The 25,312-nt window shown below is 49.4% G+C and overlaps 1 protein-coding gene across 1 annotated transcript; it reads right to left on the reverse strand.

Moving 5' to 3' along the window:
* Window positions 1-17,240: 17,240 nt before the first annotated feature.
* Window positions 17,241-22,204, reverse strand: C1qb (complement C1q B chain). Its single transcript, XM_051173583.1, has 3 exons — window positions 22,037-22,204; window positions 19,018-19,222; window positions 17,241-17,961 (listed from the first exon to the last, which is right to left on the reverse strand). The coding sequence occupies exons 2-3, from the start codon at window positions 19,199-19,201 to the stop codon at window positions 17,381-17,383; spliced, it is 765 nt and encodes a 254-aa protein (XP_051029540.1). The 5' UTR covers window positions 19,202-19,222; window positions 22,037-22,204; the 3' UTR covers window positions 17,241-17,380.
* Window positions 22,205-25,312: the final 3,108 nt, after the last annotated feature.

The following is a 25,312-nucleotide window of genomic DNA, read 5'->3' on the forward strand; positions in this document are numbered from 1 at the left end:
TCAGCCCATGAGGAAGCTTGAGGCCAGGAGAAGTGATAGTCTCATGCAATCCACTAGAGGTAGAACACAGATTCAACCCAGATGGCCTCTCCCCAGAGCTCACTTATTCCTGAGACCTCAAGGCCAAAGTTACTTGGAATGATGTGGCCTGTGATATCCTGGTTTCAGTCAACACGGGGATTTGTAGGTTCACTCTGTCCTTGGAGAGAACTGCTGAAAGTTTTGGGCTGAAGCTGGGGACCAGAGTCTGGAGAGGAGGCCCACTGCCAAAGGTGGGCAGATTCTTGCCTGACTTGTGAACTCCCCCAGGCCAGTTCTAAGGGGGCCAGTCCCCTGAGTGCCATGCACAGACAAAGGAGGAGGAAGGTGTTGTCTGGGGTTTGTGATAGGTCTGGGACAATGCCTCAATTGTTCCCTGTGCTCCAGGACAGGGGCAGGATCAGTGGGGAAGCAGCCAGCAGCTTTGGTGTATGGATGGGATAGAGGCAGGTTCAGCTACCAACAAACTTCCCTGCAGAAAACACACGGTGGCTGGGCTGGGAGGAGGAGAGAACGGGGAGAGGAGAGGCAGGGAGTGAGAGACAGAAACAGAGAGCACAGAGGAAAAATGGCAGGAGTGAGGGCTGGAGAGGTAGGTAGCTCAGTAGTTAAGGACGTGTACTGATCTGGCAGAGGACTTGAGTCTGGTTCCAGGTACCCTGGTCTGGCCCCTTACAACAACCTCTAACTGTGGCTCTAGGGGATCCTACACCCTCTCCTGGTCTCCAGGGGAACTGCACTCATGCACACACACTCATAATATACATAATTAATAATAAAGTAACCTTTAAAGACCAGTAAGGAAGGAGCAGAGAGAGGGAAGTAGGACAGATACAGAATCCTAGATTCATGGTGTGGGCAGAGCAGATGCAGAATGGAATGTGAGGGGATACCATAGCTGTCAATCCACTTCCATGGCAACCTAACAATACCAGCACCTTGCTCCATCCTATTTCCCAGTGTGGTACCCAGATGGGAAGGTACTAAAGAGAGGTTAGCAGGGACAAGTGGACAAGAGCCTTTGATGGGAGGGTGGAGGTCATATTCTGGAGCTGGGTCACCGTTAGGGAAGAGGTACAGTCCCATTTCTTCACCTCAGGTTTGGAGTCTGTAAATAGAGGCGGGGCCCTGTGTGCCTGCGTATATCAGTTGCTCATGAGGATATGCTTTTGTGTGTATGTATGAGTATACCTGTGCACACATGCACATGTGCACTCATGGATGTGTGTGCGCGTGCGTAGGCATGAACATATGTGCAAATCCACATACGTGTGTACACATGAGTAGGAGTCAGCTTTTGAGCTCTGATGTCCTGGACCACACTGACTTTGTCTCTGGGTCTCCCATGGGTGTGCGGGCAGCGGGAGCAGCTGTATCCCAGTCCTCTTCCAAGAAGAGACTCAGTCCAGGGCCCCAGGTGATGCCACTTTTGCCCATCCCAGCACCCCTGTTCCCACACCCCCTCACACACACACACTTCTTCAAACCACCAGGAAAATCCCAGCATGGAAAAGATGCACGATTGGGGGCTACGCAGGCAGAAAAGTATTGTTCCCATATTTCCCTGTTCCAGGTCCATATTGCTCTGGAATGTTTAAAATGAATAGTCTGCCACTATTGGGCACTCTCTGCATAGCCAGACTTAGCAAATGTCTATTATAAACCATCTCCTCAAACCTCAGAACCTTGCTCTTCCGATACCCACTTCATAGAGGAAGAAAAGCGGCTCATTCGGGTGAAGCATCCCGGGTGAGGACATGCAGACATGTTGCAAACTAAGTTATGGAGCAGAGACCAGAATGCATGAAAGCCAAGGTTTTCTCTGTCCTGTGGCATGAAGACACATTATCTTCTGCTGGGTGGCATCAGTTTCCCTATCCAAAGGTCTGTGGTAGGAAACAGAGATGGTTGCAGAGCCTCAGCCTGGAGAAGCTCAGCAAACCACAGCTCCCCAGATGATGGAACTTAGATTCAGCCTTGAATGGAGATCCTGACTCTGCCAGGTGGCAAGCATCTGGGTGACCTCCGGCAAGTGACTCAGCCTTGCTGAGCCCATTTGTAAAACAGAGTGGCACAAGGAAGAGGGGAGTGTATCTAAAGGGCTCCCATGGAGTGCCTGGCACAAGGAGAGGGAGACCTTTGATCCCCTCTCCCCTCCTCTGTCCTTTGCAGGGGTATGGGAAGGAGAGGCTTGGGGCAGGAGGGGATTAGCCCTGGGTCCCTCTCCCTGGGCGGCACTTTTAACCACAGTCTCCTGGGGATCAGCCCTGCCCCCTCCCAGGCCCTGGGCCAGGCCAGTGTTTGCCGTGGGGATCTGGGCAGCCAGGGCCAGGCTTTCATTGCTAGAAAGCTTTTGCTTGCTTTAGGAGGCGCGCTCTGCCGGCTCCCAGGAGCAGATGGGCCGCAGTGGGAAAGGCGCTTGGCCCTAAGAGGATTGGTGGCCTTTCTTCCCAGCCTTTGTGTGGTTTCCTTGGGCTGCCAGCGCCCAGACCATAAAGGCCATTTGTTTGGCGGCCTCTGGGGGCGCAGGGGTCACAGCTGGTGTCAGGGGCACCCTAGTGTGTGGGACACCCAGCACCGTTGGAGCACCCAAGCTGGGGGAGGGAAGGTGGGAAGTCCCGGGATCCCCACATGTCATGAAGCACGTCGTCATGCTGACTCTGGACAATCTAGTAGTAGACTAAAGGGTCCTTGGCCCCTTGGGATCCTTGGTTCACTGAAAGCCAGAGGCCCACCCACAGGGAACCACAAGCTAGACTGTCACACAGCAAGTGGGTTCCCTGAACTCCCTCCTGGGGACCCCATGACACACGGGAGCACACTGTGATTTTGGGAATGTGGTCTCATTCCTGAGGCAGGGTCAGGGAGGCTCTGCAAAACAGGAGGAGAGGAAAGGTTTGCAGTAGTGAAGCCCAATCATGGGGCCAGGGGCCTGGTGCTGGGTGATAGAGGTGAGGGCTGTGCCTGAGGGAGGTTGGGAAACCTCACCTACACAGTTTTGCAAACCTGAGGTGCTGAGTGCCTGAGCTCTGTTGGGTGCCAGGGAAGCAGAGACATAAGACTGAGCTGGGTCCTGGGGCTTCTGCCCAGGAGACAAGCTATTGTGCACCAAATATATTTTCTGCCTCCCTTCCAATAGTGCTCAGGGCCATGGGGCTAAACTCTTACACCTAGTGGAGTTCTTAGTCACTTGAGATGTTAGAAGCAGGTCCAATGGCATTGACAACATGTCTGTGGGTATGACTAAATGCCCCCTGGGTGGCAATCACAGTCATCTGCTGCTTCAGTGGACACTGTTCTGTTCTGAGTGTGTGGCATTGCTGAGACACCGGTGATGCCACACAGGGCTGTAGGTACCAGGCTCACAAACACTGTCTTCATCTCCTCGGGGACAGGATGACCTAGTCCACACTGGGAGGAAGTGGGACAGATGTTCCCATTTCAGGTTCCTGGATGAGGTGACATTTGAGCCAGTTCTAGAAGGGTGAGTGGGAGATGCCTGGACGGGGAAGGAAGAAGGGAAAATATCCCAGGGCAGACAGAGCAGAGCACACAGCCCCTTCCATACACTGCCCCGAGGTTCTGTATGGATTGCTGTGAATGGAACATCTCTGAGGACACAGCTGTGCCAGGACAGGCTCGAGCTGGCATCTGGGGGTCTTAAAGCTTTTCCTGCGGTCTGGAAAGGCTGGGGCTAAGCAGGTACGGGAAGGGACAATGGCAGGCAAAGGAAGCAGCCCCTGGCCCAGCTACTGAATCCCAGCATGCCAGGAAGAAGGGGGACCTACAAGGAAGAAGCTGGGCAGAGGTAGGTGGGTCTCTGAGTTCGAGGACAGCCTGGTCTATGAAGCCAGTTCCAGGATAGCCAGGGGTGTTAACACAGAGAGACCCTGTCTTGAAAAACAAACAAAAAGGAAAAAGAAAAAGAAAGGAAAGAAGTTGGAATGGGAGTAGAGGGGAGAACACCAGGTTTGGTGGGGGGACGGGCAGGGGGGGAGGCTTGGACTTTATCCTAGGGTATGTGGAGGATATTGAGCAGGGGAAAGTGTCATTTTTAGAAATTCCACTGTGACAGTTATGAAGTGATTGGATCTGAGGGGAGCTGGACAAGAGGCTAGGAGGTAGTCACAGCAATCCAGGTATGAGACCAGGCTGACAAATGCATGTGGAGTATAGGGGACAGCCTCACAGACACCAAGAGGTTCATGCTTGAGGACACAGGCTGGAGTGTGTGGAGGGAGCTGGAGGAGACATCTGGGCAGATTCTGGGTGTCTGGCAGCAGGGCCCTGCAACAAAGCACCAGATTAGAAACACCAGATAAAAGACTTCGTGGGGGAAAGAGATGTCTGTGAAGCGGAGAGTACGAATTATTTTTGGAGCTTTTCTCTCATGCGCCATCTTTAAATATTGATAAGCGACATTTTTAAAAAGCTTAACGTGATGTGCCAGGCACTGTTCGGAGTGCTCCGTGCTCATCAACACAGTAAGTCCTCAAAACAACCCTCTGGAGGAGAGGTTTCGTTCTCCATTTTGCAGATAAAGAAACAGGCACAGAGAGAGAGAGAAAGAGAGAGAGTAACTTGTTCAGGGTCACCCAGCTAGTGAGCAACCAAGCCTGGATTTGAACTCAGGAAGTCTAGCTATAGAGTTTGTTTTAAATCTGCTTCACGTTGGCTATTTATAAAGTCTCATATGATATAGCTCTTATCTGCCAGGGATGAGACTCTCTTCTCTCTCCCTCTCTCTTTCCTAGAACTGGGAACAGAACTCAAACCTGTGTTCATGCTAGGCAAATGCTTTGGCATACCCCAAGCCCAAAGGCAAGCATTAATATTTCCAAGTCAGGGCTGACAAGGGTTAGTTGTAATATCTGCAAGTAAAACTTCAGGTGGAACGTTAGGGGAGATTAGGACACAATGTTAATACAACAATGGAAAAAACCCTGGACATAGCCTCTCATTCCTATAACCCCCACACTCTGGAGGCCAAGGCAGGAGAATCATTCCAGGCTATCCTGGGTTAGGGAAAAGGGAAAAGTTACAGCAACATGTAGCTCGGGCTGGCCTGAAACTCATGGCTCTCCATCTGCCTCAGCCTCCAGAGTCCTGGGCTTACTGGAAGGAGTCATGCCATCCTGTCCAGCAATGGCATTGTATAGGTTGGGGCAGCAGGGCATTTAAAACAGACAGAGGGAATCCTGTTGGGGGAATCCTAGCCTGGGTGGCAACTGCTACCACCTGATGGAGCCATCACAGAGACCACCCTCCATCCCCCTTTTCACATTTGTGAAAGCCATCCCTGGGTTTGAGAGTCCTACTCATAGAGTCACCACTGCTGTGAAAACAGGACAAGGAGACAGGACTCTTAGGCTGCAGGGTGTGCACAAGAAAGGGCAGAGATCATGGGTACCAGGATAGGTTGCCAGGACCTGTCCCAACTCTTACCAGTCTCCTAGACAACTAGCATCAGGCATTTCTGAAACAGCTGGTGGAGCTAGGGGTGGGGTGGGTGTAACTCTGCAAACAGGCTGTACCCATGACCCCGACCTTCTAATCCCAGGGTTTAACTGACTTCATTAACTCTGGAGGCCTCAAGGGAAAACCTCCGTCATTCCTTGTCAAACCATACTCATAAAAGCCCCCATCTTGGGAGGTATGCAGGAAAACCTCTAGCACGAAGACAGGGGATTGGAGGGGATGACCCTGGACATGAACCTTGACTGACTTGGAAAGAGCATGATGAGCCCCACCCCCTGCCCGCCTGAGGGCAGTGAGGGAGAAAACTGGGTGAGAGCAGAGCATGCTGGGTAGCCTGGCCAAGAGCAATCGGTCCAGCTGCCTACCCCCACTGTGGTTGCCATGGCAACCGAGGGTCGAGGGAGGAGGAGAGGAGAGACCACTCCCCCTCAGACAATGGGAACCTATTCCAGGTCACCCCTGGCCTTTTCTTGAGGAGCTCTCCATACCCTGTGTCTGCGGATTTGGGGTTCCCTTGAATGGGAATACAGACAAGTTCCTCCCTCCTGGAAAATCCAGATTCCATATCTAACTTCTTTTGTGGGGCGCCCAGATTCCCCCCAAGATGAAGTAATGAGCATGGTTGTACAGGGGGAGCTGTGGGCACAGGGAGGAGACAGCTACTCTGGGGACAGAACAAATATTTTATGAGTAATTTACTATCTGGAGCAAGAACAATGAGCGGACACTCTGTCAGTCAGCCACTCAGATCAAGGAGTGGGGCTGGGTTTCTTAATTTGGGCCTGAGGATGGGGGCTGAGGCACATGTCAGAGCCACTGGGAGGCTAACCCCTTAGGGGATTCTAGGAGGAAGCTGGTTGGCACAGGACATGTGTCTGCTGCATGTGTCCTGGACACACGTCCTGGATCTGGAGCCCAAAGGCATGAGTGTCTGAGGGATCCCCCCAGACTTAAGGACCTGAGTTTGGCTTCTGCTAAATGTTGATGGTGGACCAGTGACTCTACCTGTCTGAGCCTCAGTTTCCTTACTCTTAAAATGGGATGATAACACACCCCCTGCATGAATTCACAGTAGCGTCTGGGACACAGCAGGTACTCAGTGAGACACTTGTCCTCGATGTGACTGTGATACCACCAGAACACCCCAACAGCCCCTTAAAGTCCTTAAAGTCCCAAGGCATCCTTCGTGGTTTTCTACAGCACCCTGCTTTGGAGGGGTTGGGGCAGCCCGGTCCTCTTCCCACTGTGCAACAACTAGAGTAGTCACAGAGGATGCTGTTGACAGCTGGTGACAATGGCTTTGTAAATGTGAACACACAGCCTGGTCCCCATCCAGTGCTTCCAAAGAGCAGCTCAGTACTGTCCCAGCTCCCTGAGCATGCTCTGTGAGGCCCTGGTCAGGTTCCCTCTTCCCTCACTCTCTTTCCATCCACGCCAAACTGGCCCAACAATACCCCTCACTACCTGGTGGGACTCCATCCAGACCCAGGAAGCATCTAGAACAGAGTTCAGAGGGAAGGTGACCATGCTAGCTGCCTTCTTTATAATACAATTTTCCTCTGAGCAAAGGGACTCCAGATCGCCTCCCCAGCCGCGCAGCATCCCCAAGGGACTCCAGACTGCCTCCCTAGCCTTGCAGCATCTCCTGGCCACCTTCACTGGGAAGAGACTGTGGTGTGGGAACTTAGGCCCCACTCTAGGCCTGTCTTTTTGTCTCCTCAGGCCTCCAACAGTGCAGGGCTTTTGTGAGACAATTCCACCCTGCCTTAACTGCAGGCAATGAAACCTCCCATGCTCCTATCTTTTGTGTGTGCCAGAGCTCTGGTGACCAGAGGCCAAGCTGGCCCAGCTTTCTTGTCTTACAAATTGGGAAAACGAGGCTCAAATGGGGTAAGATAACTCTCAAAGCCCTATGAAGGGTACTCAGGCTAGGACTGGTCCTTTCTGCATACCACACTGCCCCAGTGGGCTGGACACAGCCAGACCCCAATGCCACTCTGTCAATTACTTTTATATCATTGCGACCAAACACCTAACAAAAGCAGTTTAGTCAGGAAGGATTTATTTTGGCTCGATACTCATAGGACACAGCTGATTATGGTAGGGAATGGAAGGCAACACACTTGGATCTGCAGGGTCTGTGGTAGCAGGAGGCGGTGAGCAGGGAGCTCAAATAAATTGGGGCCTGGCTTTAACCTCTAAGGCCCACTAAATCCCACTCACAGTGATCTACATTCAACAGCTGGGGACCGAGTGTCCAGACACTTGAGTCTGTGGGAGATATTCCAGATTCAAGCTGGGACAGCCCTGGTAGGGATGTGGAGGTCTAGACCCCTCAGATCCCCAGCTAATGATGGGGTCAGGAGTCTGGCCTGGGAAACTCCCCAAATCTGAGCACTCTAGGACCCTGAGGGGGACCTGAGGGCACCTGGGCAGCTATTTAGACCCTATCATAGGGTCCTGGAAGGAAAAGCCTGGCCACTCCAGAGGTAAAGCCCTGGAGGGACATTGTCACTTACCTAGAATCAGTTTGTAAGCTAGGGACTGTGGGACAATTGGTCCTATAGCATACCTCTGCCCCCACCCTGAGACCTGTTTTAATGTTTTCTTTCCCCTGCCTGCTTGGATGCCACGGAAGAGACAACCATGGACAACTGCATGTCCTGTGTCTGGCTCCATGCTCCGGTGTCCCTCTTTGATTTCCTGGTGGCTGTGAGCACGAACTCTTGTGCAAGGCCCTGACTAGGCATCTTACAGGTGCTCTTTTATCTCTTTAATGGCAGGAAGACAAAGACCTCAACATTCCCATTTTACAGATGAAGAAACTAGGGCTCTGGAGGGAAAAAGGCCTTGACCTCAGGCCTTACAACTATCCACCAGATATGGGGCACCCTGGAAACCCTGTTTCATCCTGACACAGAACTCCAAAGCCATGCCCCCCCCCAACTCAGGCAAGTCCTACCCTTCATGGTGACTTGCTTCAATCAAGACACAGGGGAGAGAGGACTGAGCCATGCAACAGAAGAAACGAAGATGTATTTTTCAGGTCTCCCTCCCAGGCAACCAGCTGGGGCTGGGTCCCTGAGAGGCTGGTACTTATGTCCTGCCTTTAATCACATTAGCTGACATATTCCAAACAAGACCTGCAGACACTGAGTTAATGAGGACCCGGCTGTCTCTCCAGGGGATACCTGTGAGTAGGGACAGCTGCCCTGGAGAGTTGTGCTGCCCCAGAGAGCTGCTAGCTCGGGAGATGGCGGGCATTTCAGGCAGGCTGCACTGAGGCGTGGCCCTCATGCCTCCCACACTCCTCTGTGAGCCTGGCATGTGCCCAGGGCGTCGAACACAGGATGGAGGGAGAAGGAAGACCACCCCAAGGTTTTTCTTATTCTGAGTCATCTTGCCTCTGGTGGCTCACCTGAACAGGGAACCGTGCTTCACAGAGAAGGACGCTGACATTTATTGAGAACCTTTCTTGTTTTAGAATGGGTCAAGGATGTCCATGGATGAGAACCAAGCCACATTCCCCACGCTCAGCTAAGGTCACTCCTACCTGCCTTGGTTTCCCCTCAGGGTGCCAAGCCATATGGTGACCATCCCAAGGGCATGGGAACACTAGTCATTCTTTTCTTTAGGGTGGGAAATCACTTTGATGCCTTTCTGTTTGTTGTCTCTCTTTACCTTCAGCATCTGCTCATAGGGCATGTGTTATATCAGTTGTTCAACACTCACAGGGGAGAGATGCTGGGGCCCCCCAGATTCCAAAAGCTAAGGATTCTTACTAGGAAGTGCCGCCATATTAGCACAAGGCTTGTCCTTTTGTATACTGAGTATATAGTGTGTCTATGTGTAGCACGTTTGCATTTAGGTGGATATATGCATGTACACGTGTGTGCATGTAAACATGGAGGGTAGAGGTGGACATCCGTGTCTTTTATCACTCTCTCCACCTGTTTCCAACTTTTTAATTGTACCCTTTTTACTTATTTATTTATGTGTTTGTTGATTGTGTGCACTCACCTATGCCATGGAGGGAAATTTGTGGGAGTCACTTGTCTCCTTCCACAGGTCATCAAATTTAGACTCTCATGCTTGTACAACAAGATCTTACTGACTGAGCCATCTCCCCAGCTCCTGAATGCTGAAAAAAACACATTTGTGTGTGTGTGTGTGTGTGTGTGTGTGTGTGTGTGTGTGTGTGTGTAAGAGAGAGAGAGAGAGCATGAATATGAATGTACAAGAGTTTAAATGTCAAAATGTGCACAGATTGTGATTGTGTGTGCCAGCTTGAATGTGTTTGAGTATTTGTACATAAGTGCATGCATGTTTGTATATGCACGTGTGTATGTGTGTGTGCACACACATGTGTGTAGTGTGTATATATATAGAAGATACAGTATAGGCCACAGAAAGATGTCTGGTGTCTTGCTCTCACTCCTGCCTTATTCCTTTGAGATGGGATCTCTCACTGCAGCTGAGCAGCTCCCCGCAATTCTCTTGGGACTGCCTTCCCATAGCCCTGGGTTATAGACTTAGAGGGCTATACCGGTTTTTTTTTTTTTCTTCCTTTCTTTTTAAATATTGTTAACAATCCCTTGAGAATTTTATACAATGTATTTTGATAATGGTCAACCCCAATTCTTCCTCCCAACTTCTCCCAGACTCAGTCCCACTTCCCTACCCATTCCAACTTCATGTCCTTTTTAATTTTCATTTTAATTTAACAACCCACTGACTCCAGTTTGCACTGTCCATGTACTTCTACATATAGGGCAATCCGCTGGAGCGTGGTTGACCTATCAGGAGCTACACTCTTAAAGAAGACTGGCTCTCCCCCCAGAAGCCATTAACTGTGCCCAGCTCCTCAGTGAGAGGGGCTCATGAACCCCTTCCCTGACCATGCTGGAATGCTTGCTTGACTCTGTGAAGTCAACCACAGCTATTGCATTTGCTAGCGCAAAGGTTCTGTCATGTCCAGAAGACATAGTTTTGCTCTGGTCTTTCCTAGCCTCTGGCTCTTAAAAATCTTTCTGCTGAGCCATCTCTCCGGTCCAATGCTTTTTATGTAGGTGCTGGGGAACTGAACCCAGGTCCTCATATTGGATGAGCAAGCCCTCATGATGGATGAGCCATCTTTAAAGTTCCTCTGTATGCGCTTTGGTTGTTGTTGTTGTTGTTGGTTTTCCACAACAGGGTTTCTCTGTGTAGCCCTAGCTGTCCCAGAAATCACTCTGTAGACCAGGCTGGCCTTAAACTCAGAGATATGCCTGCCTCTGCCTTCTGAATGCTGGGATTAAAGGTGTGGGCCACAACACCTGGCTTATCTCTGTATACTTTTAAAAGCTTCTTATTTATTGACTTTGTGGCCTCTTCCATAGCTAAGTCACCTCAAGATGACTTCTAGCAGCTAATGCAATGGAAATCTATGCAAATAGTTATGTTGTCTTGAGCAGGGAGTAATACAAGGCAAAGGAGCCTGTGCCTCTCGGTGTAGACATACCTCTCACAGGCGAGCAGTTATGAGGAGGACATAAAGATGTGTGGGGACAAATGGGGATGACAGTACTTGGCTCCAGGCCCTGTACTTGATGAGGCAAGCAAGATGAACCAGTAAGTTAGGTAAATAATAGATCCATACTTTCATTCCTTTGATGAATGTGGCCCTCCCCAGCTCTCTGGACTGTGACAGCTTGGCTTTTGGCTTGCTTTGTTGGGCACCGCCCCCATCTCCATGGGGAACATTTTCCATACTGGAGGAAAAACTCAGTGCCCTTTCCGCATGGGTATCAGCAGAGATCCTGGGTCCCCCAGCTTCTACTCAGCCCACTTCTGGTGAGCCTCGGAGCCTGTTTCTACAATAAGTTTCCCATGCAAGCCTACTACAGTTGATCTTTTTCGATCCCCTTCTTCTGTGGGGCAGGCTGAGGTTCAGAGAGGGTTAGTGACTTGTCTGAGGTCACACAGTTAAGTCAGGTGTGAAGCCAGCCTAGAACAAGGACTTTGACTTCTCTTTTGGAGGGCTTCCCACTCTGCCAGGGCCCTCACTGTGGGTGTCCCTCCTTGGGTGGGCCTTGCTGGGTTTCTTGAACAAACACCTCCTTTTCTCCTGCATCTGGCCAACAGGGTCGTCTATGAGGATGCCTTCTGGCTATGTGCAAAAATAAACTCAGCTTGCAGCTTTCTGGGAAAGGAGGGTGTGTGCTGGGTGGGAAGTGGGCAGGGCACCTGGTACTGGGTTGTCACAGGAGACCAGAACAGTGAGGACATGTGGAAGAAGAGGAGAGGCCACTGTGTCAAGCATCAGGACTCAGGTACATTCCCACCAGAGCCCTGTCCTGTGTCCTTTGCTTTGGAGTCAGGCTGGCCTAGGTTTGAATTCCTCAGCCTCTCCTCCAAGCTTGGAGCCACTCCTGTGTCCACAGCAGGACAGTGAGCTCTACATGGTGTCAACTCCACCCTAGTCTGATGCCTAAGACTATTCTTTACAACCTTAAGTAGGTAAAAGCAAATCAAAAGGAAAATTATGTAAAACTCAGATTTTATAAAGATGTTTTGGAAGCTGGGCAGGGTGGAGCACAGCCATAACTCCAGTACTCTGAGTTTTTTTTTTTTTTTAAAGTGGGGAAACAGCTCAGTGGGTAAGGTGCTTGTGCAAGTAAGAGGACCTGGGTTCAAATCTCCAGCACCCATGTAAGTAGTCCATCTGGGGTTAGGCATGGTGGTACACACCTTTAATCTGAGCACTTGGGAGGCAGCGGCAGGCAGACCTCTTCAATTCTGAGGCCAATCTGTTCTACAGAGAAAATTATACATCAGCCAGTGTTATACAGTGAGACCTGTCTTAAAAAGTTAAATTATATTAAATTTAAAATGGCCCATAATAATCTCAACATTGCAGAGGCGGAGACAAATGATCTCTGTAGAAAAGCTGGCAAGCTAGGCTAGCCAGATTGTCATGCTCCTGGTTCAATGAGACCCTCTCTTAACATATAAGATGGAAAAGTGACCAAGAAAGGGTGACTGGACATTAGTCTCTGATCTCCATACACACGCATGCATACATGTGCTCTCTCTCATTCATGTGCAAACACTCATACACACATGCAAACATACACATTCATGTATGGCATACACATATACAAACATGTCTGAATTTAACTACCATTTGTATATATATAGTCATTCCTTAGTCTCCCAGAGATGGGTTCCAGAACTCTCTCAGGGATCTCAAAATTCACAGATGCTCAAGTCCCTTACAGAGAAAGGCACAATGTCTGCATAGGAGTTTCGTGAACCCTCTATGTATGCAGCTCATCTCTAGACTTGTTAGACCAAACACAATGTAAACGCAGAGAAAGCAGCTATGCTGGGCTGTTTGGTGAGCGATGATGGTGTTCCCACATGTTCAGACCAGATGCGACTTTTTTCTTCGTATTTTCCATCTCCACTTGGATGAATCATGAATGCAGAACTTGTGGGTCCAGAGGGTGACTATATTCTATACGCACAGTCCCACCCTACAAAAACAAGGCTGAATACTTGCAATAATCTGTGGTGCCCAAAACAAAGTATTTGTTTGTTTTTCCTCCCTTTTCCTTTTCCTGAGATGGGGTCTTATACATCCCAGGCTGGCCCAGTACTTGCTGTGAGCCTGAAGATTGTTTAGAATGTCTGACCCTCTTACTTCTACCCCCCCCAAATGCTTGAACTCCAAGCATATACCCGTTTATGCGCCTAGGCTCTGCAGTTCAAAGCATTTGTTCTTTCAAAGGACCTGGGTTTGGTTTCCAGCTCCTACTTGGTGGTTCACAATCAGAGAATTGAATCTCTTCTGGCTTCTGGTGCACAGCATGTGTGTGGTGCATAGTCATACACACAGGCAAAACACCCACACACGAGATAATAAAGTAAAAATAAACAAAAACCCACCTTGACAAAAAACGCAACTTAGGGGAGGAAGATGTTTTTTCAGATCACACGTCCAGATTACAGACTACCTGTCACAGTGACAGGTGCCTAAAGTGGCTAGTCACATCCAAAGTCAAGAACAGGGAGAGAATGAACGGATGTGTGCTCGCTTGCTTATTTGCTTATACTCAGCTGATTTCTCCACTCTTCAACACTTCAGGAATGATGTTGCCCACACTAGCTGGTCTTCCCATACAAGATAATCGCCCCACAGATAAGCTTTCAGATTAATCCAATGTAGACCATCCCTTATTGAGACTCCCTTTCCAGGTGACTCTAGGCTGTGTCAGGTTGACAATGCTGTTACATGCAGTGCTACGGGATCAAATCCAGGGTCCTATGTGCACTTGACAAATGCTCTGTCATCCGAGCTACACCCCAGCCCTCCTATTTGTCCTTACAGAAGCGAAGGCATCCTCTTTGTCTGGAATACTGGCTCTCTGGGACTTCTTTGTTGTTAGTTTACACTGCAGAAGGAACACAGCCCTTGCCATGCTGTGTGTATCCACTGGGTTCTCAGCCTCCTGACCCCACCCACCCACCCACTCATGGGTGGCCTATGAAAACAGGTTGCATTCCCTGCTTGGAGTTCCTGCTTCAGCTGGTACAAGGTGGAGGCAGAGATTGTAGGTTCCTTAACACGTCCTCTGTGATAGTGAGGTTGACTGTCACCACATTTGGGAACCCTAACTTAGGCAAGGAACCTGGATCTTCAAAGCTGACTGGCACAGAGACTGGGATGAGAAGGGGGGGGGAGGGAAGCTGCCACCTGGCATCAGTCCTGGGCAGGCCAGCCTTCTCCTGGTGTCTACTTCCCCCTGGTGGCCGCAAGGCTAAAGCTGGCCTGCATGTCCAGACTTGAAGCTAGTGGCTCTCTGTGGAAATACTCCCAAGCCTGGAAGCAACTGGGCGTGGTGGTGCACACCTGCGATTTCTGCACCAGGGAGGCTGAAGCAGGGAATGCTGTGAGTCTGAGGCTAGCCTGGGCTGTAGGGGAAAGGAAGCGGCTGGATAGGATGGCTTAGCAGTTAAAAGCACACATCGCTCTTGCAAACGACCTAAATTTGGTCCTCAGCACCCAAGCCAACCGCTCACAACTACCTGTAAATCCAGGGATCTGACAACCTCTTCTGGACTTTGTGGGCACCTGAACTCATATGTACACATTCCCTTACACAGACAAACCTTTTTAAAAATTAAATAAGTCTTGGGCTGGAGAGATGGCTCAGCAGTTAAGAGCACTAGTTGCTCTTGCAAAGGATCCAGTTTCAGTTCCCAGCACCCATATGGTGGCTCACAACCATCTAGAAGTCCAGTCGTAGGGGATCTGATGTCTTCTCTGACTTCAGTAGGCATCAGGCACACACATGGCATACATACATGCACTCAGGCAAAACATTTATATATATGAGATAAAATAATCTATTTTTAATATTTAAAAAATAAAATAAAAACAGCCTTAGGTCTAGAGAGATGGCTCAGTGGTTAAGACAACCATAAAATTATTTTAATTGCTACTGTATAACTATAATTTTGTTATTGTTATGAATCATAGTGCAAATATCTGTGTTTTTTTGATGGTCTTAGGCAACACCTATGAAAGAGTCATTCGAACCCCAAAGGGTTCGTGGCCCACAGGATGAGAACTTTCAGGTTAAGAGCTGACACTACCCTTGCAATGGACCCCAGCTCTGTTCCCAGCACCCACAGCAGATGGCTCGCAAGCATCTGTAGCTCAAGTCACCCTTAGCCCTGTAATCAGGCACACTTCCTCTCCAAAGCAGGGGCTATTTTAGCCCTTCACATTCCTCCCATCTCAGCCCCTCATGAGATCGGGTCTAAGGTGGCTGACACAGGTGAATGCCAGCTACATACAATCTGATTCCTGACCACAAGAGTAAGAGCCCAGCCATAGGCTTGCCTGTTAAGTTCCTCCTGCTAGCCCTACTCACAATCCTGTCCTCAAAGTTGGAGGGATTTAAGGCATTATAGTTTTTCATAGGGTCCCAGCCCCAGCCTGACTGCTGATTGACAGGAGTCACTTCTCAGGAGCCTTGCTTCCGGTCCATCTTCTCCTTGGGCTTTACAGGAATCCAGTGTCCCTGGACTCTACAGACACTTGCAAGCAAATGCACATGCCCACATTTGGACACACGCACACGTACACACACATACAATTAAAAATAAAAGAAAACTCATTTTAAAAAGCCACGGAAGTCATTGCCTGACGGGACAGATTGTATCTAGGAAATTAATTCAACAGAAGAGTGAAGGACGTTGTTGCTCCACTGTTTGTTTATAAGGAGTTGAAACAGGACACCCAAGGGCAGTCACTTGTTTGTAGTCACAGCTGCTGGGAAGCCCAGACAGGAACTGAACTGTGTCTGTCTGACTCCAAAGCCAGCGCCTTTCACTGCCCAACACAGCTCCTCCAGGTGACTTCTGCCTGCCGCAGGCAAGCATGGAATGGCATGGCTTTGAGCCTGCTTCTCCTAACTGTGTGACATCAGGCAGCTTACTCGACTGCTCTGTCTCATGGTTCCCTCTCATGACAGGGTCACTGTGCAAGTTGCATGAGTTCAAGACCCTAGAGTGGTGGAATCATCCTGACTTACCCACCCAGCCCTGCCTCAGATGGGCTTAGTGGCCCAGCCTGCAATCCCAGCTACTGTGGAGGCTGGCACAGGAGAATTGCCTGGGTGAATGACTTCGAGGCCAGCCTGGTACCTTAACATGTCTAAAGGGTGGCTAGCTTGTGAGAGTGGAAGGCTTCTAGGAGGAGGAACCACCATTGTAAGAGTGCTTCAGAGAGAAGATACAAACCAGCTGCAGATGCCCAAGCTCCCAGTCTAGAGCTCTTTCCTGCAGATACTGGAGAACTATTGAAGGTTTTTGAGCAGAGGCATGACTTTTGTTCTAAGGAATGAGTGAGCATGCATTAGGCTGGGAAGACGCTAAGAGGTAGCATGCAAGGCAGAGGGTGGGGTGTGGTGTGGATCCCTTGATCTCAGAGTGGCAGAATGTGAAGGGATAGTGCATAGACCATTAAGGGGTTCCGGAGACATATTGGCTTAGGAGAAATCTTAGGCAGAGCCACTTGGAGCCCTGCTATACTGTGGGATTACAATCGCTCCATTTTCTGGACCATTTCCTTCCTTTGCAGCAAGGTATGAGGAATCCCATCTCAGGACAGTGAGGAAAACGGCAGAGCTTGGTACGACCTCCCACGATGTGCTGGTCCAGAGAGAACCACAATGGAGCCTTCCATTCATCTCTGGGTAATTGGAGACTCTTGTAAATAAATGTGTGGGCACATGTGCGAGCATGCATGAGCATGCGTGTGTGTGTGTGTGTGTGTGTGTGTGTGTGTGTGTGTGTGCACGCGCGCATGTGAGCTGACACATGCAAAGCCAAAGGACAACATTTGGTGTCATTTCTTAGGAACTTCCTTTGAGACATGCTCTCTCACTGAAACTGAGCTCACTTATTTCCTAGACTGACTGGCTGGCAAGCCCCAGAGATCCATCCCCCTGTCTGCTTTCCCAGTGCAGAGAATACAAGTGCATGCTGCCATGCTCAGCATTTTTATGTGGGTAGGGATTGAACTCAGGCCCTCATGCCTGCAAGATAAGTACCTTACTGACTGAGCCACCTCCCCAGTCTGTGAAAATTCATTTGTTCATTCTTTAACTAGCATTTCTCAGCTCTCCTACGAGACAGGTCCTGGGACTAAGACTCAAATTAGACCACTGTCCTTTAGCCTTGAAGGTTTATTTACCCATTTATTTTGTAACATCTACAGGGCTCTGGCCAGGGCTTCGGGCAGACCAGGGGTGATGTCAGGGGTACAGAGAGGCAGGAGATGGTCATGAATAGGTATGATTTGACCTTGTGATCATGCATCCATGTCAGGGAAAAGCAGAAAGCCAGTGAAGATGCTGTTGGCTCCTTCGATGCCCAGCAGGGAGTTCTTGTCTGTGGCCTGCAGGTTAACAACCTCATCTTTCTCCAACTTCAAGACTACACCGCCTGTGGTGACCTGGAAGGTGTTCTGGGCATAGTCACAGAAGGTGAGTACCTTCTGCATTCGATCCCTGTCCCGGCCACGCACGAGGTTCACGCACAGGTTCCCCCGGGAACTGGCATGGTAGGTGAAATAGTAGAGGCCAGGCACTTTGCAGGTGAACTTGCCATTGCGTGGCTCATAGTTTTCATTCACATTGGTGATGACCCTTTCAAAGCGGATGGCCTGGTCCCGTCGCAGGGGGTTGTTGATGGTCCTCAGAGCAGAGAAGGCTACTTTCTGTGTAGCCTTGTAGTCTCCTGAGTCACCTCTTGGACCACGGGCTCCAGGGGGTCCTGGAGCACCTTTAGGGCCAACAGGACCCTTGGGACCAACTTTCCCTGGAATTCCAGGGGTCCCTGGATCCCCTTTCTCTCCAAACTCACCATGGTCTCCAGCCAGTCCAGGAAGCCCTGGAGAAAAAGAATCAAGAGAAAAGAGAAAACTAGAAGTCACTGTGGCAAAAGGGCTGGGACCTTGGGTGGTTCCTTACATCTTTCTGGGTTCGACTTACTAAGTATAAAATAGTGGTCATGCCAGAGAGAGTCTCCTAGTCTCCAGACCTTTAACTCTGGGTTGGGTTTGACAACCGTGGGGAACTGATGCCCAGGGGTTGAGTGAGTGGCACCAGCATGGAGATATGAACCCTGTTCTTGTCCTTAGTGTACACACCTTTGTCAAGCTTAAGCCTAAACCAGGGGCAATGAATTCACAGCATACATGCTATCCTTTCGCTTCCTAGCCCCTGGCAGACATCCTTAATTGATCACGGCATACCTGTAGCTACACCTAGCTGTGGATGGTAGAATTTCTCTCACATCGTCACTCTAAGCTGCTATGGCCCCACCATCACAAGACAGAAGGAGTATTCCAGTGGGAAATCAGAGCACAGAGCTGAGAATGTATGCTCTAGAGACACAGATGTGTCCCATGTAATGTCTGACATTCTTTCTTAGTTGTGTCACCTAGACACGAGACACAGTCTCCAAGGCGCAGCTTCCTCATCTGTGAAATAGGGATGGCTGTATTTTGAGAAACTGAGAGGAAGTAGGGGGCTTCTGAGAGAAGAGGGGCTGCCACAGATAGAGGCTCATAGCTCATGGATTAAATGAAACTACATTTACAGAGGGATCTTCATAGCAAGGAGCCGCTCAAGCCCACATCTGCTCTCTCTGACTTACAGATGAGGGCAGCTGCTCACCCTGGAGGGCAGGGTGAGCACAGGTCTGAGGCACTGCACCACATTGTCCTACCATGGAGGAGGATCCATTGTTTGGTCTGAGCCTCACTGCTGCCTGGGCTGCCTTTCCATACAATTTCCTTGTCTGCAAAAGGGCAAACAGAAGCCCTTCCTGGAAAGATGTTGGAGTATCAAATTCTCTTGTAATCTCAAAGGCAAACGACTGTGTTTCGGGAGGTAGAAGATGCGGCCATGGCCAACATTAGTGTGTTCCCAATGTGTATAGTACCTTTCTCTCCTTTTATCCCCGGAGTGCCAGGTTGGCCATCAGAGCCAGGAACCCCAGGGATGCCGGGGATGCCAGGGATGCGTGGGGGCCCAGTGCAGCTGCTTTGGGCCCAGGAGACATGGAGAAAACCCAGGAGCAGCAATAACAATGGTGTTGAGACCTTGTGCCACCACGTCGTCTTCATCAGTTCAGCCTTTGGGGACTTCTGTTGGGTGGGAACATGTGGAAAGTTACTGCCTTGGTAGCTTCCATCATTCATTAACCCATCCCTTCATTTATTCATCTACCCATGCATCAACCCATTTGTCCATCTCCCCAGCTGTCTGTTTATCCATCATTCCAGCCACCTATCCATCCAACTCTTCATCCATCCATTCAAAAATCCATCTATCTGTCCATCCATCCATGTCTCTAACTATTCATCTATTCATCATCTATCCATTCATCCAATAATTTTCTTTTAATCAATCCACCCTTCAACTCATCCATCCAATTACCCATGTCTCCAACTATTCATCTAGTCTCCATCCATCCACCTATTCATCTATCATCTACTGATCTCTTCAATCATCTATCCTCCATCATACATATCTCCAGCCATCCATCCATTCATTCATTCATTCATTCACCTTTTTCCTCATTCATTTATTTGCCATTCAGCCACTTACCTATCTACTTCTCCATTAATTCATCCATGCACTCATGTATCCACATGTATGTATGAATGTATGCATGCAACCAATTATACATTCATCCATCCATTATCCATCCATCTGTGCATCCATTTAATCATCCATCCATTCATTACATCATCCACCCATGCAATCACCTATGCATCCATACATCCATGTATTTGTGTATATGTACATGCTTGCATCCATATGTTTACAGATTGCCTTTCATACGCTAGACCCTGAGGGTACAGTGACAACAAGGCAGAGATGGTCTCTTCCTCCAAAGTCCTTTGTTACTAAGAGGAAACAGCCAAAAGGTGCACAAGTAAACTGAGATGGACACAGACTTGAGGGTGCTCTGGAAGACGGACAATGGTGCTCTGAAAGAAGAGGATGGGCTGGGTTGGAGGGGGCTCAGAGGTTAAAAACACTTGCTGAGGACCTGAGTTCAGTTTTCAGTACCCACATGAGACAGCTCACCAATGTCTGTAACTCTAGCTCTAGGGAATGCAACACCTGTGGCCTCCTTACACACCTGCACTCACCTGCACACATCCACAAACACTTACTCTTCCACATAATTAAAACTAATGAAAATAGCAGGCTGGAGAGATGGCTCAGTGGGTAAGAATCCTTGTACTTGCAGAAGACCCAGGTTCGATTCCCAGAAATCACATGACAGTTCACAACTGTCTATAACTAAAGATCCAGGGGATCTGATTCCCTCTTCTGACCTCTGCGGGCACCAGACATGCATGTGGTAGATTATACATACATGCAGGCAAAATAAAAGAAATAAATCTAATTTATTATTGTTACTTAATTAATGAATTTTTGGTTTTTAAGACAAATTTTCTCTGTGTAGCCCTGGCTGTTCTGGAATTCTCTATGTAGACCAGGCTCAGACTCAGATATCTACCTGCCTCTGCCTCCTAGGTGTTGGCATTAAAGGTGTATGCCACCACTGCACAGCATAAATCTAATTCTTAAAAAAATTTTACTAGTAAGAAAATTAGTATTAAAAAAGAATGTTGCAGGAGGAAAGATAGTGTGACCTGAGGTAGGACAGAGAGAGACCACAAAGGCTCAGCACAAAGGTTCCTAGGGGACTGTGACTCAATGAGAGAGCTGTGTGGCCCCTTTCTCATCCCAAGGAACTGAGAAGAACGCTGTTGACTGTCTTGAGCAGGTCAGCATAGCCATTCTGCAAGCCTTTGGTCAAGGATTTCTCCTCCAGGCCTCCCAGGCTACCCCAAGTACACGGAACAAATGGTACCCTGCCTTTCTCCCACATAGCTATGGAGACTGGTGAGAACAGGAGACCCTGAGCTCTTCCAGAATATGTGGCTCCCACAGCAGGATTCTCTCAGCATCTGAGAGGTGGGCTTTGATGAATCTGCCATCTCAAGATGAGGAAACTGAGGCTCAACCATTTGAAAATACATTCCAGTATCACTTAGCAAGCTGTTCAGGGGCAGGGCTGTGACAGGACTTCTTTCTGGGCACAGTTTACTGTTCCAGAAGACAGGGACAATGCTGATCCCTAGTCTATATTGGGGGTCTCAAGTCTCAGGTGTGGGGAAGCCTTCACATCCTCTTGGTTAGATGACCCATCTCTTCTGCTGGACCATCGTAACAGTCGCTCATCTTTCTCTACTCCAGCATGGAGTCAACCCAACTTAGCTTTGAACTCCCATCTGCTGCTCCCTGGCTGAGTGACCTGAGACAGGTGTTTAACTTCTCTGGTCTCTTTGACATGGGCCATTTCTGGCTTCCAGGGCTATCGGCAATATTGAGTGAGGTGTTACAGGGAGGATTAAGGTCCCTTGAACAGCATGTGTCCTTTGCAGATACGATTTTTGCCACTCAGGACTAACCAACAATGACCTTCAACTCCAGGTGCTGAGGACATTTGACAGATGAGGCCTGGGTTCTTATCCAGCCTTTGCTTCTGCTCTACTGACAGCATTAAGCTTGGTCTCTGTCAGGGTTTACTGCACACACAAAAGACTCTGTTCTCCCCTGGGGTTTGTGGATCAGAGAGGTTATAAAACAGGTTGCAGATGAGCAGCATGCAAGAGACAGAAGTGATATTTGGTTTAAGTCTCCATGGTTCCTGAGACCAAGATTCCAGGTGATCCTGTTACAGGCTGCCTACCCATCCTCTGCCCCCAAGTAGCCACAGACGCTTCCACCCCTAGTTCACCCCAGAGAGCCTGTGCTGTGGATCTGGGCTTGCGCTCTGAGAATTCAGTCCAATTAATAGTTCAGTTGTTCATAGCTGGAAGCAATGCCTGTGTTGGCAAGTTAATCCACCTTTCCCTGCCTCGCCCTGGTGTGCTTACCTGAGTATGGACAGAGTCCAGATGTTCTGTGATGCTCCAGCTCAGATAGCAGTGGGTTCTCAGAGCCCAGAGCCTGCTGCTGTCCACAGAAAGCAGAAGTATGCGTCCCTAGAGGCAGGAGGGCCTTCCCTTGGTGTCCTCTCCCAAGGCCCAACAGACTGACCCCCACTCTCTCGCCCATCTGACCCCCATCCTGCTGCCCTCAGGCAGTTTCAGGTCCTGTTTCTGCTCCTGGGGAGGGAATTACTGTAAATGATGGCTATGGCCAACATGGTTTCGCCAACTCAGCATTCGGGTGGGTGATAGTGGGTGGGGGAATAGCCTGTCCTTGGGGACTGTCCCCAGCAGGCTGCTTGCCTGCCAGGGCCTCGGGAGCACATGACTTTGATGGGGACTAATGTTCCTTTACAGCATGGATGCATAAAGGCCCATCTAAGGTCTGTGCCCTCGCTTCACAGCCAGAGATCCTGATTCCTACCACAGCGCTGCCACTTGCCAGCTAAATGCTCTCAATACAGGGAAGCCAAGGGGAGCCCCAGTTTCCCCCACTATGTGATGGAGCCACGGCTATATACACTCTGGCTCTCACAGACCTCCAGAAGGATAGGGCCGGGATTGGAGATGGGACAGAACAAATTAGAGCACTCAACTTGTGAATTGTGAATGTCACTTCATGTCCTAGATGTCTCCTTTCTGGCCTTATCTCTTTTCTGCCTCCCGCTCTCCACCTCTACCCTCTTCTCTGTCTTCAGAAAATAATCCAATAATGAATTTTAAATGTATTCATTACTTATTCATTCCCCTCCTTCCACTTCCAACAGGGCTTGGAGCCCTTGACAATAACAGCCGCAGGCAGGGGGTACTGCTGCTTGGGGATCTAAAGACCAAGCAAGAGCTGCAGAGGGGCTGGGAAGTCACTGTGACCACCCTGTCCCTCTTTTTACATTCAGGGAAACTGAGGCTCAAAGGCATGAATCAATGGGCCTTTTATTTTAGTCAGGTACTGTGAGCTATAACTTGGGAAGAAGGCCCCAGTGAGTAGTAGCAATGAGTCCTTTCGTATAGATCGTCCCTTTAGGGAAGGCTAGGGTAGGACATTGAGTTTTTCTGTAGTAAATGCCATAGAAAATCAGTGAGTTTCAAAACCCATATCCCAGGGCAGAGCCTGAAGTTAGACAGCTCTGGGCCAGGACCTAGTTGTGCTACTTTGGCTGTATCTGTGGCCAGGTATCACTCCACTCCAGGGCAGGTACCCAGAGGGTACAGGCACCGAGCTCCACTGGGAGCTTGGAGAGGAGGGATCAGTTTTTGGCTTGTGGTGTTACCTATGGATGGAAATGAGGCATTGACCATAGGCGTTAACTTATGGATGGAAATGAGGAGAAGGAAAGAGGATGTAAATACAGTGAAGCCAGTTCTCTACTCTCAGCCAGGTTCCCAAGAGAAGAAAGAGCCGAGGGCTACATGTTCAGGGGATCCTCTTTGTTATTTATTTAGTTCTCACACAGAGTCTCACTACATTACCCAGGTTAGCCTCAGACTCAAAATCTGTTTGTCTCTGCCTCCTGTGTACTGAGATTACAGGTGTGCACCATGACTTTCAGGCCCAGGTCCTCCTGAGGGTCTCATGGCCATCTAGACCCTCAACCTGGGGTCCTCCTGAGGGTCTCATGGCCATCTAGGCTCTCAAGAGTCTCTTGTTCCAGAGTAAGTGGCAGTAGGACAAGTTTATCCTGAACTCGAACCTGGAGAAGCAGCATGTGAAGAACAGGAAACAGATGGAGTGGGAGATTCGGGATGGTCATCTCAAGTTTAAACTCCAACTCTCCAGTCATGTAGGCTTGAGCATGTTACTAACTGAAATTCCCTCAGGTCTACATCAGAGATGGGGGAGCTTGTCTCCTGGGGCTGCTGGTGATACAGGGAAGGAACCCTAGAGGTCGAGGGCCAAAGTGCTCCCAGACACAGTAATATTTGTAGGAATGAGAGCCAAGCTTGGAGCAGGCATGGTCTATACCTGAAGATCAGGAGCTGAAGGGGGCCCCTGAGCCTTGGCCCTTAAGTGAGAGGTGGTATCTCTCCCTTCACTTCCTGATAGAGGGTGACACCTAAGGAGAAAAATCAGAGAAACCCCAGTTGCCCAAAGAAGTCCCCTAAAATAAGGGTCTTTTTCTGCTTTGTCCCAGCCCTCAGAACCCACCACCTCCACATGGCCAATAGGCTGGCATATTCTGAGATCTGCTCATCTTGATGTAGCAAGGACAAGGGAACAATTGTGGAGGAAACGGGGTTGGGGGTGTATGTGACAAACCTTGTTGTTTTCCAAGTACAGGCACTGGCTCTAACTCCATGACTGACATAAGCAACACATTGATTTATTTTTTCTTTTTTATGAGAAGAAAGATCTATCACATGGGGCATCACTGGGTGAGCTGCTAAATGGCTGATAGAGGCACAGCTGGGGATGCCACCGCCAGTGACCCAGGCTGGCCTTGCTGAGTGCCCAGATGCAGTGAGCCAGGTGGGATTCCTTAGCGGTGCTGTGTGTGTGTGAGCCGTGCTCTGTGTGTGTGTGCGTGTGCGTGCGTGCGTGTGTGTGTGTGTGTGTGTGTGTGTGCGCGTGCGCACGTGTTTCCTTGCATGCACATATGCGTGCATCTTTATTTCCCTCTGTGCTATCTTACCCATTTCATTGCCTCTACTGCGTGCCAGGTGGGGTGGGCATCACAGAGTTCCCACACAGGGCTGCTCACAATTCTGTGGGGCATATGGAATTGTGAATAGGTAAGTGACGAAAGCTGTTCTATGGACCATGGGACCATGTGTACTGATTCACCTGCAGCTCACCTACTGTCGCCTTAAAACAAAAACCTAGTTTTGTTTTAAGTGCCTTTAGGTTGGTTTTCTATACTACTTGGCTTTGAAAACTGAGTTTGGGGTCCAAGTCTCTGAAAGGCATTGTGGGGTCTCATGGGAGAGTCAGGGCAGGGGTCTCATGAGGGAGGGAGTTAGGGCAGGCTTTGTGGAGGAGGTAATCTTGGTTGAAGGACCTTGCTCAAAGGTGTGTGGATAGTTTCTATAGCATGAAGAGACAGCCAGGGTGAAGGCATGACTGTGTGAAGAGACCCTTTGCAGGATGAAAGGTCTAAACAGGATGAAAGGTCTAAACAGGACACAGAACACTGGTTTGCCTGAGTTGAGGATTATTTATTTATTATTTATTGGTGCCAGGTGTGCTCAATAAGCTGCATTCTCATGAGCCTCCTGCGGCAGACT

The sequence above is a fragment of the Phodopus roborovskii genome, unplaced genomic scaffold, assembly GCF_943737965.1.
Source record: "Phodopus roborovskii unplaced genomic scaffold, PHOROB, whole genome shotgun sequence".
Taxonomy (NCBI): domain Eukaryota; kingdom Metazoa; phylum Chordata; class Mammalia; order Rodentia; family Cricetidae; genus Phodopus; species Phodopus roborovskii.

Bases quoted from the DNA above. Each gene is read 5' to 3' on its own strand.
- C1qb (XM_051173583.1), bottom strand. From the start codon at position 19,201: ATGAAGACGACGTGGTGGCACAAGGTCTCAACACCATTGTTATTGCTG. The intron at 17,962-19,017 runs GTACTATACACA...CTTTTTCTCCAG, and splicing joins GGGGATAAAAGGAGAGAAAG to GGCTTCCTGGACTGGCTGGA.